The sequence below is a fragment of the Mastigoproctus giganteus genome, chromosome 3 (genome assembly GCF_048544385.1).
Source record: "Mastigoproctus giganteus isolate SK-2022 chromosome 3, ASM4854438v1, whole genome shotgun sequence".
In the NCBI taxonomy this organism is placed as follows: Eukaryota; Metazoa; Arthropoda; class Arachnida; order Uropygi; family Thelyphonidae; genus Mastigoproctus; species Mastigoproctus giganteus.
Window position 1 is genome coordinate 7,107,355 of NC_143577.1, and position 15,551 is coordinate 7,122,905.

At 37.2% G+C, this 15,551-nt stretch overlaps 1 protein-coding gene across 1 annotated transcript in view; it reads left to right on the forward strand.

The window, feature by feature from the left end:
- Positions 1–15,551, forward strand: part of LOC150087634 (O-acyltransferase like protein-like) — a 252,648-nt gene that overhangs the window by 67,109 nt on the left and 169,988 nt on the right. The window contains exon 5 of the mRNA XM_090369839.1: positions 3,606–3,729. Within this exon, the coding sequence (XP_090225965.1) occupies positions 3,606–3,729 (124 nt within the window). The remainder of the gene's footprint in view (positions 1–3,605; positions 3,730–15,551) is intronic.

Consider the following 15,551-nt stretch of genomic DNA (forward strand, 5'->3'; position numbering starts at 1 on the left):
CCCATCAGCATTGAGCATGCTCAAACCATTCAAGGCTTTGTACACCTCTATCAGATCACCCCGCTGGTGCCTAGTTTCCAGACACTGTAATTTGCAAAACTTAAGCCTTTCTTCGTAAGAGAACCCCTTTGTCCCATTCACCAATCTAGTTGCCCTTCTCTGTACTCGTTCCAGCAGCTCTACATCCTTCCTGAAATGAGGCCTCCAGGCCTGTATACAGTACTCTAGGTGTGGCCTGACCATTGCCTTATACAAGGGAATAATCACCTCCTTATCCCTGCTAGAAAAATTCCTATATATCATTGACAATACACCATGAGCTACTCTTGCAGCTCGTCTGCACTGCTCAGAGAACTTCATATCTGCCTGCACAACCACCCCCAGGTCCCTTTCATTCTCTACCACTGTCAGTGTAGTACCACAGAGTTGATACGTTGCTCTGGGGTTGCTGTTTCCCATATGTAGTACCCTACATTTGTCAATGTTAAACTTCATTTGCCACCTCGAAGCCCATCTGCTCAACCTTTCCAAATCCTGTTGCAGCAGCATAGTGTCAGTAGTGTCCTTGACAACCCTGCCAACCTTCGTATCGTCTGCAAACTTTTTTATTTAATTTGTATATATATATATATATATATATATTACTGTTTTTAATTTATTGTTAATTATTATATTTTACTGTCATAAATTAATGTCCTAAATGAATGTCAGATGAACTATTGAGACACATAGTAGATGCACATGGCAGAGAAGAAAAATATATGGAATGCATATAAATTATCAGGTGATTACAGATGCCTATAGTAGATAAAACTAGTCTGCAATTGAGCCTCAAAGGTGGTTAGGCATGTAAAGGCAGATTATGAGAAGTCTCTAGTAAAGAAAACCAAGGAAAGCAGTAAATTCTTTACTTATATTAATAATAGAAGGAAGGGGTTGAATCACATTGGTCCATGATGTCTATGGTTTAACTGTTGATGAACCTGCTCAGGTTGCTGACATGCTGAATAGGTATTTTGCATCTACATTCACACTTGAGGAACTCTTTAGGGAAGGGGATGTCAGAACAGTGAACTGAATGATTTTGTGATAACTGAGAGGAAAGTGGAAGAGAAATTATTGAAGAGTTAAACATAAAAAAAGGTACCTGGAGTGGACAGGATCTATCCAATCATATTAAGGGAGGCAGCAGAGATAGTAAGCAAACCCTTGGCTATAATTATGAGAGCATCTGTGGATTCAGAGGCTGTCCCTGTGGACTGGAGATTTACAAATGTATCCCTAATTCACAAAGGGGATCAAAGACTGATGTGAATAATTCCAGTATTCTCTTAAAGTCATCTTGTGTATTATATTTGTTAAATTTATTGCTGCTGTTATTAATTATTATTTCATTAATGTTACATCAGCTGTTGCTAATCTGTAGAGAGTGGATTTTCAGGAAATGCATATGCAACACACACATTTAAATTTTAAAAACATAATTTTAACAAAAAGCCTCATTTTGCTAGAGGGATAGCTACACTGATTCTTGATACTGATCATACAGATGCTGATTCTTCTGAAAATAAAACAAATAGCTGTTTTGGTTTCATTTTTGAAGCAAACAAAACCAAAACAGCTACTTGTTTGAACCATTGAATTTTTGGTGAAGTATTTTATTCTTTATGATTGTTCAGTTATCATTAAGGATGAAGTATTAATTTCTCTTTTAAAGCAGTGGTTTTGAGATAAAAGTGACTTGGCAATATAAAGGTAGTATTGAAAAATGTTTAATTCATCTGTCATTCATTCCTGGAGAAATACTGTCTTAATTAATCAATTTCTGATGAATCTACACCATACAAAATTATGTAAGTTTAATTTATAAACTCAGTGGTACAGTCATTTTGCCAAGAGGTAGTTGATAATTTTGTATGGCACCAAAAGTATGTGCATGAGAGAGAGAGAGAGAGAGAGAGAGAGAAATGAAATAGTTATATATTGAAGAAACAGATAAGGTATACCTCAACTTTTTACCTTAAAATGCTGGAAAGAATGACATAAGCTGCAATTTGTGTATATGATTCTCTTAAACATCAATGGCCTAAAGGTAGAAAAGATGTATATGATGGTCAGTAATGCCACTCCATTGATGATGAGGGTAGCAAAATCACTGGAAGTGTCCTATCTGAAATTGACTTGCATAATTTGTTTGATACATACCCTAAATAATGTTGCAGACAAGATAAGATGTTTTCAGATGCAAATTATTTGATTTCATTTGTCAGAAATGTTTTCCTGAAAAGTCTCTCATTTTTGTGTGGAACAGCATAAAAACTCTTTGCCTGATGTTGCCTACTATTTTTGCCGAGAAAGGTACCTGCCTTGAAACTGTTTCATTCCATATTAACAATCAAAAAGAGAGAAACATCCAAGAAAATGAAATTGTGTACACTTCAGAAAAGTGAATTTGCAGTAGTGTTGTTAAAAACTTGTTGGCTAACACTTTCTGCAATACCAGCATTGCCAATACCATTATTGCTGATACACAATTGATTTTTTAAAATTATTATTGCCAAGACTCACTGTAAAATCCCAGTGTAATCTGTTAATATTAACTGTTAACTGCGAAGACCTGTTTATCATTTACAATGCTTAGAACCTTAAGTTGTTGAAAAGCACTAGCCTAGGCCACCTTCACTCTGATACTGGGAATGTCAAATAAACTATGACTGTTTATTTGCATTCATCCCTACCCTCCTTAGCAGGTCTCCTGATGAAGATTAACAAAAAAAAAAAAAAAAAAAATTTTAATTTTGAGACTGGCCATTTTAAAATATTTTAGTAAATATTATTTACTGTATGTGCTTTATTGGTATTACAATATTCAATTATGTTTTAGTTTAGTTTTAACTAGTGTTGTCAATTCATCTGATATATCATTTGTATCAAATCAGCTTGGGAAAGTTCTTGAGAACATGTCTCAGTACAGGTTTGACATTTGTTAAACTTTAAATGATAAATCTTAATTTTGTAATTTAACCTAATATAACCTAATCTAAACAACACAGCAGTATTGTGTGCCAATTTAACTTTGTGTTTAAAATATCCATTGAGTTATAAGTTGTCTCATACTTGCCATACTTATAGCAGTTGAAATCCTACTGCTATAAGTATGATATCCTACTGCTATAATTATAGCAGTTGAAATCTCCTAACCATGTAGAAGAGCATGATTGACTAATTCATTTACTATTAAAAATTGACTATTAAAAATAATCGAAGCATTGTGTAACTAACTAGATAATAAATACAATAATAATAAAATAATTGATGTTTATCTGAGTTCATTTAAAACTCAGATAACAATGTAACTCTACGATTAACTGCTGTAACAATTAACAAAAAGAAATGGATTCTATCTCAACTGGTAAGTGTCACTCAGCTAGCAACCATCCACATCTCTGGAATGGTCTTCAGAAAAACCGTCTCAGATCCAAAATTTTAAAAAATTTTATCCATAAAAATTAAGATAATTCCAAAAAATAATTCTTGGTGATATAGACTGTATGTTGATTCTCAGTAATAGAATCACAGTTATAATTTATAATTCTTTTTTTCAGTATGGGTAAAGCGTTTACTAAAATATATGTGAAGCCATACTGCCGAATAGGACCATATCTTGTTGGAGCTTTGGCAGGATATGCACTGTACAAAACAGGAAATCGAAAAAATTTTCTTCAGTGGGTAAGTATAGCTATTAATAAAATATTTAAAGTGGCAATTTTTTTTGTCATGTAATATAATGTAATATATTACATGAAAAAATATGCTTTGATCACACATATTAAGTTATCAAGATGCAGAGGAAGCAGAATTATTGTGATACTATGGAAAAGGACTATTTTCATTTACAGATTCCCTTTGATAAGCATAAACCATTAGGATAATTATAGATTAAAAAAACACTGCACTCCACATAAGCTTTTAATCACTACTAATCAACTCTATACTCATAAGAATTTTAAACTAATTCAAATAATTACTTTAATTTAAAATAAAACAATATTTAGTATATATCATAACTATTTCCTTAATAATCATTTTCAAAACTACTTTATCACATCTTCTAAATTTGATATCTAAAAGAATTTCAAAATATCATTAAAAATTGTTGGATTATTGGAAAATTTTATGCTTTTTATTTTTCATATATTTTCAATAGACTCAACCAATTTTTTATCATAAATATGTGGAATGGATCTTTTTTTTTTTTATCTGTAATCAAAATTAGTTATCCTCATGTGTCTCTCTCCCAAGAAAATGAAATTATTAAACTAAATTAAATTAAATTCAAAATAAATATTTTTAATAAATTAAAGAAATAAAAGGGTGATACAATACAGGCTTTTAAATTGCTTATACAACAATGTGCACTCAGTTAACTCCCAACCAGTATCAAATTGAAAAACAAGGGTTCTGACAATTAAATATCCAGATTAATTATGTATCTGCTGAAACAATGGACAGTAATCAGCTTGTTCTTTTAGAAAAAGTTTACAGGAAATGTAACAACTGGATTGCTTTCATGTAATATAATAGTGCAATGTGGCCTCAGATGCTAATCTGCTGTATAAATAATAAACGATAAATGGATAATTGAGTTCTTAGTGCACTATAAAAATGCAAACTTATCAACTGGTGCATTTAAAACTTTTGTATTTAATAAACAGTTTCATTAACTGCCAAAAGAGAGAATAAAATTACAAATTTATTAATTTATGCATACTAAATATAATGCACATTTTACACACAATATTGTATTTTGCCAGAAAAACTTTTTAATATCATTCTGAAAAAACTTTTTATTGTAATTATTTTATGTAATTAATGCATACTTTGGTAGTGTACTACACTACTTCATTTATACTGTATGATCAAAAATGAATCCGAAACTGTTGAAATAAATTGAAACCGATAAGTTTGGTTTCTTTTATCTGAGGCAGTCTCAGTCCCAGTCATCTTGGATAATTGAGGTCCCATTGTAACTGTAATTTGGGGGGGGGGGGAAGAATGGCCATTTGCTTCAGAAATTGTATCAATAAAAATTATTTTATCAACCAACATAACTTTAATAGAATGGGGTTGATACAAAAATAAGTTAAAAACTGATAAAATAAAAATTATGATAATAATTAAAGAGCAATGAAATACACAGATAAAAAGATAAAATAAAATAATAACATATCAGTTAAGAACAAATTAAAGTGCTAAAAATGCAAGGGAGAGTGTCCCTTTATCAACTTCGCAGTGGGCAGCATACATCAATTTAAATATCACAGTTGACATTTGATAGATGGTTGGTACACAACAAGGTTGGTAGTCTTAGACAGCAGATGCCCTTGCACTGTCTTAGTATTTCATCTAAGGAAGTGGACATATTCTGTAAATCAGTGAAAAATTAAAACATAATATAACAATAATGTAATAAAATAAAATAAAATATTCATACTAGTCCCATTCTTACAAGATAACCATCCACTTCCACTTTGAAGTTAGCCAGACTCACTGGCACTGAGATTTCATATTTGAACTTGATGGTCTCATCTATGAATGAGAACAGACTTTCATCCTCATTCATTTTCTCAGCACCTTAATAGAACAAAGTTATCTACAAAAAAAAAGAAATAAACCTCCCAAACACTTCCTCATTCATTTCACATGTATACATAGTCTCACTTCCAATTTCAATGATGTCTATTTCCACTTACAGTCTGCCAAATCCCATATACGTTTTCTGACGGGAACCCAATTATTGGTTGATTCACCACTGCTCATCTCAGTTGTCCTAATTATATTCACTGTATGATTTCTTTTGCTTCAAAGGTGGTACTTGTGTATATGTCTGCTCTGATATTCCTTGTCAGTGACAGTAATTTGGAATCCCTCTTTTCAACCTTCTCTGGCTTAAAATCTCTCTACCACATTCTCTCAAATTCATCTGTTGCCTCTTTTGTTCTCCCAACTACCACTTATCAGTTGGAACTCTTTTGATGTACTCTTGTTTAAACTTCAGTTTCTCCAGTCCTACTGTTCTAGCAGTGAGGTAATTTTCCTTTGTGATTTTAATGTTCACAACTCTGGCTTCCATTTTCTAGTCACATGGACCCAGCTGGTCGAGAAGCTGAGACTTTTGCAATTACTAATGTCACACAGATTATTATTATTATTAATGGCCATATGGTACAAGGAAGCCTGAGGCTTATGCTGCACCAGCCAAAAAAAAAAAAAAAATTCCTAAGTTACCCCCTGAGAGAGAGAGAGAGAGAGTGAGTGAGAGAGAGAGAGAGAGAGAGAGAGAGTGATGTAGAAAGGAATCACCAAGAAAGAGAAGAATGATGATATCCAGCTCAGGACCCTGGGTTTGCCAAGCCCATAATCACCAGATGTGAGCTCAAGGGGTGAAATTGTTCATTTACCTACCAAAATACCAGACAATGCTAACCATACTGTACACAGCCAACATGCTTGATCTTTTTCCCACAAACAACCCTTTTAAGTACACAGTTGAGTTGAGTGGTGCTCTAGGCACCTCAGGTTGCAACTTGGTCATGGTATCTTCTCCGCTGGAACCTTTCTCTCATGGCCATTCTCAACTTCATGTTGTTTTGCATTACAAGAATGCAAAAGGGGATGATCTGCAAGATTTATTTTCCTTGGTCACATTACTGTTTCAAATCTTCTGATTTCAATGTTTGCTCAGATGGTTTTAGTGAAATTATTTTTGTAGGGATGGAATCCTTTATTCCACACTCCACCTTAAAATCTTATCCTTTATCTAAACCTTGGTTTTCCAATAAATATGTTAATGCTGTTCAAGATAAGAATGTCACATATCGCAATTGGCTCGTATCCAAATCTCCAGGTTCATTTCCTTCCTACATGAAAGTTTGCAACAATTGTAAAGAGTTCTTAATCAGTCCAAACTTGATTTTGAACAGGCTATGAGTAGAAAACTTGCTTCTTGTCCAAATGGTAGCAGAGCAGTCTGGTCTGTTGCCAAAGCTATTGGCCACAACTTTTGCCATCTCTGTTCCCACCTCAGTCAAAACTGGATAGTTCTATTGCCACTTCAGCCAAAGATAAAGCTGACCTGTTAGCATCCTACATTTCTTCTAACTCGTGTATTGGTGATCTTGGTACACCACCCCCTACCATTCTCAGTGCACTCCATTCAATGCCTCCTGTAGTCTTCTGTCAAAAGGATGTCAGAAGAATTTTGAACAGTCTTGATAACAAGAAAACACCAGATCCTGATGGTATTTCTCCACTTGTTCTCAAAATCTGTTCTCCCGAGCTTACTCCTGTTCTTATGCCTTTTTTCACTTTCTTATTTCCCACGTGTTTTCCCTTCTGCTTGGAAATCTGCTCATATCCAGCCAGTTCTTAAAAAAAAAAAAAAAAAACAGTGACAAATCCCTCCCATACAATTATTGTCCCATTCCACTTACTTCTATTCTTTCTAAAGTAATGGAGAAATCTGTTAACTGCCAGCTCTCAAGCTATCTATAAACCTTTTATTTGATCAGTGATTGCCAGTATGGATTCTGACAGTGCCAATCCATTGGTGATATATTGTCTTATGTTACCCGTCTGTGGACAGTCGATGGTGAAACTCAAGAAGTTGCTCTTGATATTTCAAAGGCTTTTGATTGTGTTTGGCATAAAGGTCTTCTTAATAAGCTTCTATTTTATGGTTTACCAACTGTTTTTAGCATAAGCATTAGCAGTGGCAAATGATGCAAGAAAGTAAGCTTATGCTCAAATCAGCCAAAAAAAAAACACCTTCCATTTCACCTTTTCATTCCCTCCAATAATTTGTCCAGTTCTTCCCTGAATTTATTTAAGTTATCAACTTCAACAGATGGACATTTGTTCCAGCAATCAACCAACCACTGACTAAAGGCAAACTTCCACACATCCATTTGGTACAAATGGATGCTTAGCATTTCACTTGCTCAATCTATTTAAAGCCTTAAACACTTCAATCAGCTCACATCACAGATGTCAGTAGACATTGCAATTTGCAGAGCTGAAATCTTTCTTGGTAAAAGCATCCGTTTGTTCCCCTCACTAATCTCGTTGACTTTCTCTGTACTCATTCCAGCAGCTCTACATCCTTCCGAAAATGAGGCCTTCAGATCTGTATGCAGAACTCAAGATGTGGCCTGACTGTTGCTTTACAATGGGATAATCACCTCCTTATCCCTGCTAGCAAAATTCCCATATATCATTGACAAAACCCCATCAGCTGTCCTGGCAGCCTGTCTGCATTGCTCCGAGAAATTCATATCTGACTGCAGAATTAGGTAACCATTCGACAACCGTTGAATGGTTACCTAAGACACAGTCCTTTCTTATGTTTTGTAAAAATGGGTATGTTTAGGCACAATTGGATATCCAATTTTTTTTTTTTTTTTTTTTTTTTGGGGTCCCCTCACTATCGGTGATGGTAAATGGCTCTCTGTCATCTAACTTCTCACTAATGTAGGTATTCTCAAAGGTTCAGTTTTTTTTTTTTTTTCCCACTCTTTTTCTCTTATATATAAATGTCAATTGACCAGAAATCTGGTCCAGAGTTTTCCTTGATGATAACACATTGCATTCCACCTTCCAGTTTGATAAACCTTGCCCTGCACAAACTGCTTCCACCTCTCAAATATCTATTGCCAGGTCTTAAATGCGGATCTCCAGGTAATTCTCCAGTGGGGCGAAGATAACTCGGTTTATTTCAATCCTTCTAAGATTCAGTACTGTCTTATGTTTTGCAAAAAGGGTTCTTCTGCTCCTATGCTTATCTTTGATGACAATCAGAGTAGCATTAGCATTGGTAGAGGCATATAATGGAAGAAAGCAAGCTTATACAGCGTCAGCCAAAAAAAAAAAAAAAAAAAACCTTCCCATTTCACCCATCCATTCTCTCTAAAAGTTTATCCACTTCTTCCTTCAATTTATTTAAGCTAAAACTTCCACAATGACAGATGTCAGTTTCTTTCAGCAATAAATTACCCACTGGCTAAAGGCAAATTTCCACACATCTGCTACGCAACCGCCCTTCCTCAATTTGAATTTATGCTCCTAACACGTGTAGTCTCAGCAAGAGGAAGAATCCCATCAGCAGTGAGCTTGCTCAATCCATTCAAAGCCTTAAACACCTCAATCAGATCACCTTTCAGATGCCTAGTTTCCAGATGCTGCAATTTGCAGAATTGAAGCCTTTCTTGGTAAGAGCATAGCTTTGTTCCCCTCACCAATCTCATTGCCCTTTTCTGTACTCATTACAGCAGCTCTGCATCCTTCCTAAAATGAGACTTCCAGACCTATATGCATTACTCAAGGTGTAGCCTTATAGAATGGGATAATTACCTCCTTATCCCTGCTAGCAAAATTTCTGTATATCATTAACAAAACCTGGCTGCTTGTCAAGCTCAGAGAACTTCATATCTGACTACATAATTACCCCAGGTCTTTTTCATTTGCCACTACCTTGAGTGTAGTACCACACAGCACAGTTGGCACATTAATCTGGGGTTAGTGCTACAATATGCAGTACATTGGATTTGTCAATGTTAAACTTCGATTGCCATTTCTCAGCCAAACTGCCTAACTTTTCTAGATCCTGTTGCAGTAGCATACGTCATTCCTGTCATTAACCACCCTGTTGCCCTTTCTGTCATTTGCAATCTTGGACATTAAGCCTGATATGCTTTCATCAATATCATTAATAAATATAGAAAATGACAATGGGCCCAACACCAAACACTGGGGGACTCCACTAATAACATTAGTCCACAAAGAGCAGTGTCCATCGATTACCACTCTGTCTTCTCTAACTCAACCATCCCTTTACCCATAGCAGCAACTTGCCCAAAGATTGGGTGCCTCCGTAGCCAGGTGGGCAGGAGCAGCAGTGCATAGCATGCACTTCTTGATTAGACCGGGGTTCGAGCTTGTGGCCACCAAATACGGAGGATGCGGAAAGGTCAGGGAATGACCACCACATATCCATGCAGCAATATAGCCTTAGTTGCTAATGCTCCTAAAAACCAAATAACAAACAAGCCCAAAGATTGCTTGTAATCTGCCTTTGTTTGCTTAACCTCCTTTGTGACTTCATTAGAGACTAGTTTATATTTACCATATGGTTCTGTGTCACCTGATAATTTATATGCATTCCATGCATTTTTCTTCTCTGTCACGAGTCTCATCAGTTCATCTGACATCCATTTAGGCCTATACCTTGAAGAGTATTTCTTAGTTGGCATGAAAAGCCTAGTAGCTTCTGTGATTAATTCCTTGAATGCTCCCCATTTAGAATTTGCTGTTGGTAACATCATCAGTTGGTGCCGCTGTATACAATTTAAAAACTGTCTGAGACTACTGTAGTCACCTTTACGAAAGCAAGAATCCTTTCCATTACCCTTGATGGTAGTTACATTTTTAAGTAAACCTCAAATCAATACACTGTGATCACTGCCACCTAGCGGTTATTTTATCTGCAGATTCCTTTTTTGGCTCTCTAACATGCTGCTGTAGAAAACAGCCATCCAATAAATTCAGAAAAGTCTTGCTTGTCTGTGATTGACCAACCCACAAGTTCCAGTCATTATCTGGAAAGTTAAACTCCCCCATTATAAGAAATTTTGATTTACTGGTGCACTCCTTTTCTCTGTGCAGTTGTTCATTGTACTCATTGGAGTCATAGGCCTATAACACACTCCTACTCTCATTTTTAATTTCACAGTGTCTATGTCACACCAAACTGAATCAACATTGCACTGGCCATCCAGATCAACTGGATGCACTGCCTTAGATTTAATGTGCTTCTGAACTAAGGGCATAACCCCCCCTGCTATCTTGTGTGTCCTTTCTGTACTCCCCATATTCAAATTCATGTACATTGTACTCCCCATGTTCAAATTCTGCATCGCTTATATCTGAGTGACACCACATCTCTGATATCCCAACAATATCTGCATTTGATGTCTTGACCTGCATTTCAAAGTCATCAAATTTAATTATAGTGCTCCTAGCATTGGTGTACATGCAAGTATACCTAGTAGTTGTGCCTAACCTAGTTACCCTTACCCAGCCCATGTTTTCACTTGTTCTGTGAAGACCCACAGCAGGGCCTGAAATCCCCAACACTTTACTTTCCAGGCTGCTGCATTTTCCAATAGAAGCCTTCACCTCCCCCTGGAATTCTACTTAATCTATTAGTCTTTGTAACCCCCCAACGCTAGCAGTTTTATGACCCACCTATCACTTCCTCGATAGCATCAGCAAATATTCTTACATCTCTTCTATTTAAGTGTATCCCATCTCTGTAAAAACTGTCTCTCCTGTTAACATGCATAGTCCAACCTGAATAAAATTCTACTCCATGCATCTTGCACAGTCTCTCCAGGGCTGAATTGATTGACAAGGCTTTCATCATATACTGGGAACGAGCTGGGAACGAGGTTGCCGGTGCGGACGTGCCTTTCTGCTGCTCTTCGAACAGAGAAGTTTTTTCTGATTTATTTTCTGCTTTATTAGTTTAAATTGACATATTAACTTATCTTCTAGAGTAGCTTTATATTCCTATTACGGTACTTAAGTTTAAAGTAACTTAGATAGAGATTTTGTAGGTATTACTTAGTATCGGAAAGGGTATCAAATACACGTGTTTACCGTTCGTAATATCCGCCATTGTTACGGGAAAATTAATCAGTAAAATCTATTAATCTTGTCGAACATCATTGGCAATTAAATTATACTTTTAACTATACATATAACCACTTAGGTTACGTAACATAAACAATTAGTAAAAACAAATAATTAATACATAACTTGATACGAAAGTTATATAAAGGGATTTCGTAGATAACACTCGTTACTGAAACGTAAATATTTCGTAGATAACACTCGTTACTGAAACTTAAATATTCCGTAGATAACACTCGTTACTGAAACATAAATATAGCGTTATAACTGTGTTTGGATACAAGTTTAGGATTTAATTTTGTACAGAAATTGAAATTTTATTGAAAGTAAATCTAAATCATGACTCAAACCAGAGCAGCAAAGCAAAGGGCTCAAGCTAATGGGAATGCTGTGGCCCAGGGGAGAACTGAGGGGGGCAGTTGTCCTCTGAATCACAGCCTTGTAAGATGCACTATTTGCTTGATGTTTGCGGAGCAGTCAAGTATGGGACATGATACTGCCATGGGGGATGTCTTTGTGTGTGTGCGATGTAAGGAGATAAGGCGACAACTCAGCGTTGTTATGGGCCTATATTAGAGCTTGAAGGACAGGGTGGATGCCCTCGAAGGATTACAAGTGAGGGGTCCATCAAGCTCTCAGCTGCCCACACCAATGCCAGAGCTTGCACTTGGTCATCGCGCAACACAGCGGCAACCCCCAAGGCAGAATGCGCTGGTCCCAAAGGAACTAGTAGTTGTTGGTGACTCTATTGTCAGGGAAACAGGAAACATGCTTTGTAAAAAGGATAGGTGGAACAGGACCAGGGTATGTCTGCCAGGGGCAAAAGTTGATGACGTTGTAGAGCGGATATCATCTTTTAAGGGCACAAAAGGTGATATAGTTGTACACGTTGGCACTAATCACATTAAGAGTAGGAGACCGGCGGAATTACTTGACAAGTACAGGTCACTGATGAAAAAAAGCCGTGAATTAGGGTTGAAATTGAAAGTGTCTGCAATTCTGCCCAGACACGATAGGAGGGAGTATATGATGAGAGCCCTGTCAATCAATTCGGCCCTGGAAAGATTGTGCAGGGCTCAAGGGGTAGAATTTTTTTCAGCCTGGTCTGTACTTGTTAACAGGAGAGACTGCTTCTACAAGGATGGGATACACTTAAATAGGAAGGGTGCAAGAATGTTTGCTGATGCTATCGAGGCAATGTTAGGTGGGTCGGAAAACTGCTAGATTCGGGGGATACAAGGACTAATAGATTAACAGTAGCCACTGGCAGAGGTGAAAGTGATTCTTGCACTGCTTCTATTGGAATGAGCCGCAGCCTGGAAAATAAGATGCAGGATATTTCAGAGACTGCTGGGAATCATTGGGGTACAAGTAAACACATGGGTTGTGTTAGGGTAGCTAAGAAAAAGAACAGGTGCATGTATACTTGTGTGTACACCAATGCTAGGAGTTTAGTAAATAAATTTGATGAATTTGAGGTATTGCTCAAAACATCAAAGGCAGATATTGTGGGGATTTCAGAGACGTGGTGTCACACAGATATAAGGAATGCAGAACTGCAATTTAGGGAGTACAATGTCTACAGAAAGGATAGACAGGATAGGAAGGGAGGAGGGGTTATGCTATTAGTTAAAAAACACATAAAATCCAAGGAAGTGAAGCCAGTCGACATCGCTGGACAGTGCAGTGTCGAGTCAGTTTGGTGTGACATAAGCATTGGGAGATCAAAATTGAGAGTAGGAGTGTGCTATAGGCCTAATGACTCTGATGAGTATAATAAGAAACTGTTCGGAGAAATAGAGTGGGCCAGTAAATCAGAGAGTCTTATAATGGGGGATTTTAATTTCCCAGATATTGACTGGAATTTGGAGGATGGTCACTCACACAGTAGCAAGGCTTTTGTGGATTTATTGGATGATTGTTTTCTACATCAGCATGTTCGGGAGGCAACTAGAGGGAGTAATACTCTTGATTTGATTATCAGCAGTGATTCTTCATGCATTAAGAATCTGCAGATAAATGAACCACTAGGTGGCAGTGATCACAGTGTGCTGAAGTGGGATTTACTCAAAGAGGTAACTACCATTAGGGGTAAAGGGAAGGGTTATTGCTTCCGTAAAGGCGACTACGATGGACTGAGACAGTATTTAAATTCTATACAGTGGGACCAACTGATGATGTTACCAACAGCAAATTCAAAATGGGAAGCATTCAAAGAACTTATCTTGGAAGCTACTAGGCTTTACATACCAACTAAGAAATATTGTTCAAGGTTTAGGCCAAAATGGATGTCAGATGAACTAATGAGGTATATGGCAGAGAAGAAAAATGCATGGGATACATACAAATTAACACATGACACAGAAGCCTATGATAGATACAAGTTGATATGCAACCAAGTTACAAAGGAGGTTAGGCAGGCGAAGGCAGACTACGAGAAATCCTTGGCAAGGGATGCAAAGAAAAACAGCAAAGAGTTCTTTACTTATGTAAACTCTAGAAGGAAGGGGATGAATCAGATTGGTCCACTTGATATTGATGGGTCAAGTGTTGATGATCCTGCTCAGGTAGCCAACAAACTACATGAATATTTTGCATCGACATTCACACATGAGGAGTTATTCAGCGAGGGGAATGCCAGAGGTGTATTCAACTCTGGCAGTAAGCTACAGAATCTTGAAATAACTGGGAGTAAAGTGGAGGAGAAACTGTTGAAGATAAACACAAGAAAGGCACCTGGGGTGGATGGGATCTATCCAGTTATATTAAAGGAGGCAGCAAAGGAAGTAAGCAAAGCCTTAGCCATAATTATGAGAGCTTCCTTGGACTCAGGGGAGGTACCCATAGACTGGAAATGTGCAAATGTGACCCCAATTCACAAAGGAGGATCAAAGGCTGACACAAGTAATTATAGACCTGTGAGCTTAACTTCTGTTCCAGGAAAATTAATGGAGGCACTGGTTAAAGAAGCACTGCAGGATCATTTAGACAAGACTTCAGTTATAGCTCAGACACAGCATGGTTTTGTTAAGGGGAAGTCTGGCCTGACCAACTTGATTGGATACTATGATGCAGTCACAAAAGAACTGGATGCAGGGAATAACTTTGATATTATATACTTGGATCTTAGAAAGGCTTTTGATACTGTTGCACATGGAAGACTGCTACACAAATTGGAGCAGTGTGACATTGGAGACAAATTGCTGCTATGGATAAAGGGGTGGTTAAGGGGGAGAAGACAGAGAGTGGTAATCAATGGACACTGCTCATCGTGGACTGATGTTATTAGTGGAGTCCCTCAGGGCTCAGTGTTGGGTCCATTATTGTTTTCTGTATTTATAAATGATATTGATGATGGTATATCCGGCTTAATGTCCAAGTTTGCAGACGATACAAAGGTTGGCAGGGTTGTCAAGGACACTACGGACACTATGCTGCTGCAACAGGATCTGGAAAGGTTGAGCAGATGGGCTGAGAGGTGGCAAATGAAGTTTAACATTGACAAATGTAAAGTACTACACATGGGAAACAGCAACCCCAGAGCAACGTATCAACTCTGTGGTACTGCACTGACAGTGGTGGAGAATGAAAGGGACTTAGGGGTGGTTGTGCAGGCAGATATGAAGTTCTCTGAGCAGTGCAGACGGGCTGCAAGAGTAGCTCATGGAGTATTGTCAATGATATACAGGAATTTTTCCAGCAGGGATAAGGAGGTGATTATTCCATTGTATAAGGCGATGGTCAGGCCACACCTAGAGTACTGTATACAGGTCTGGAGGCCTCATTTCAAGAAGGATGTAGAG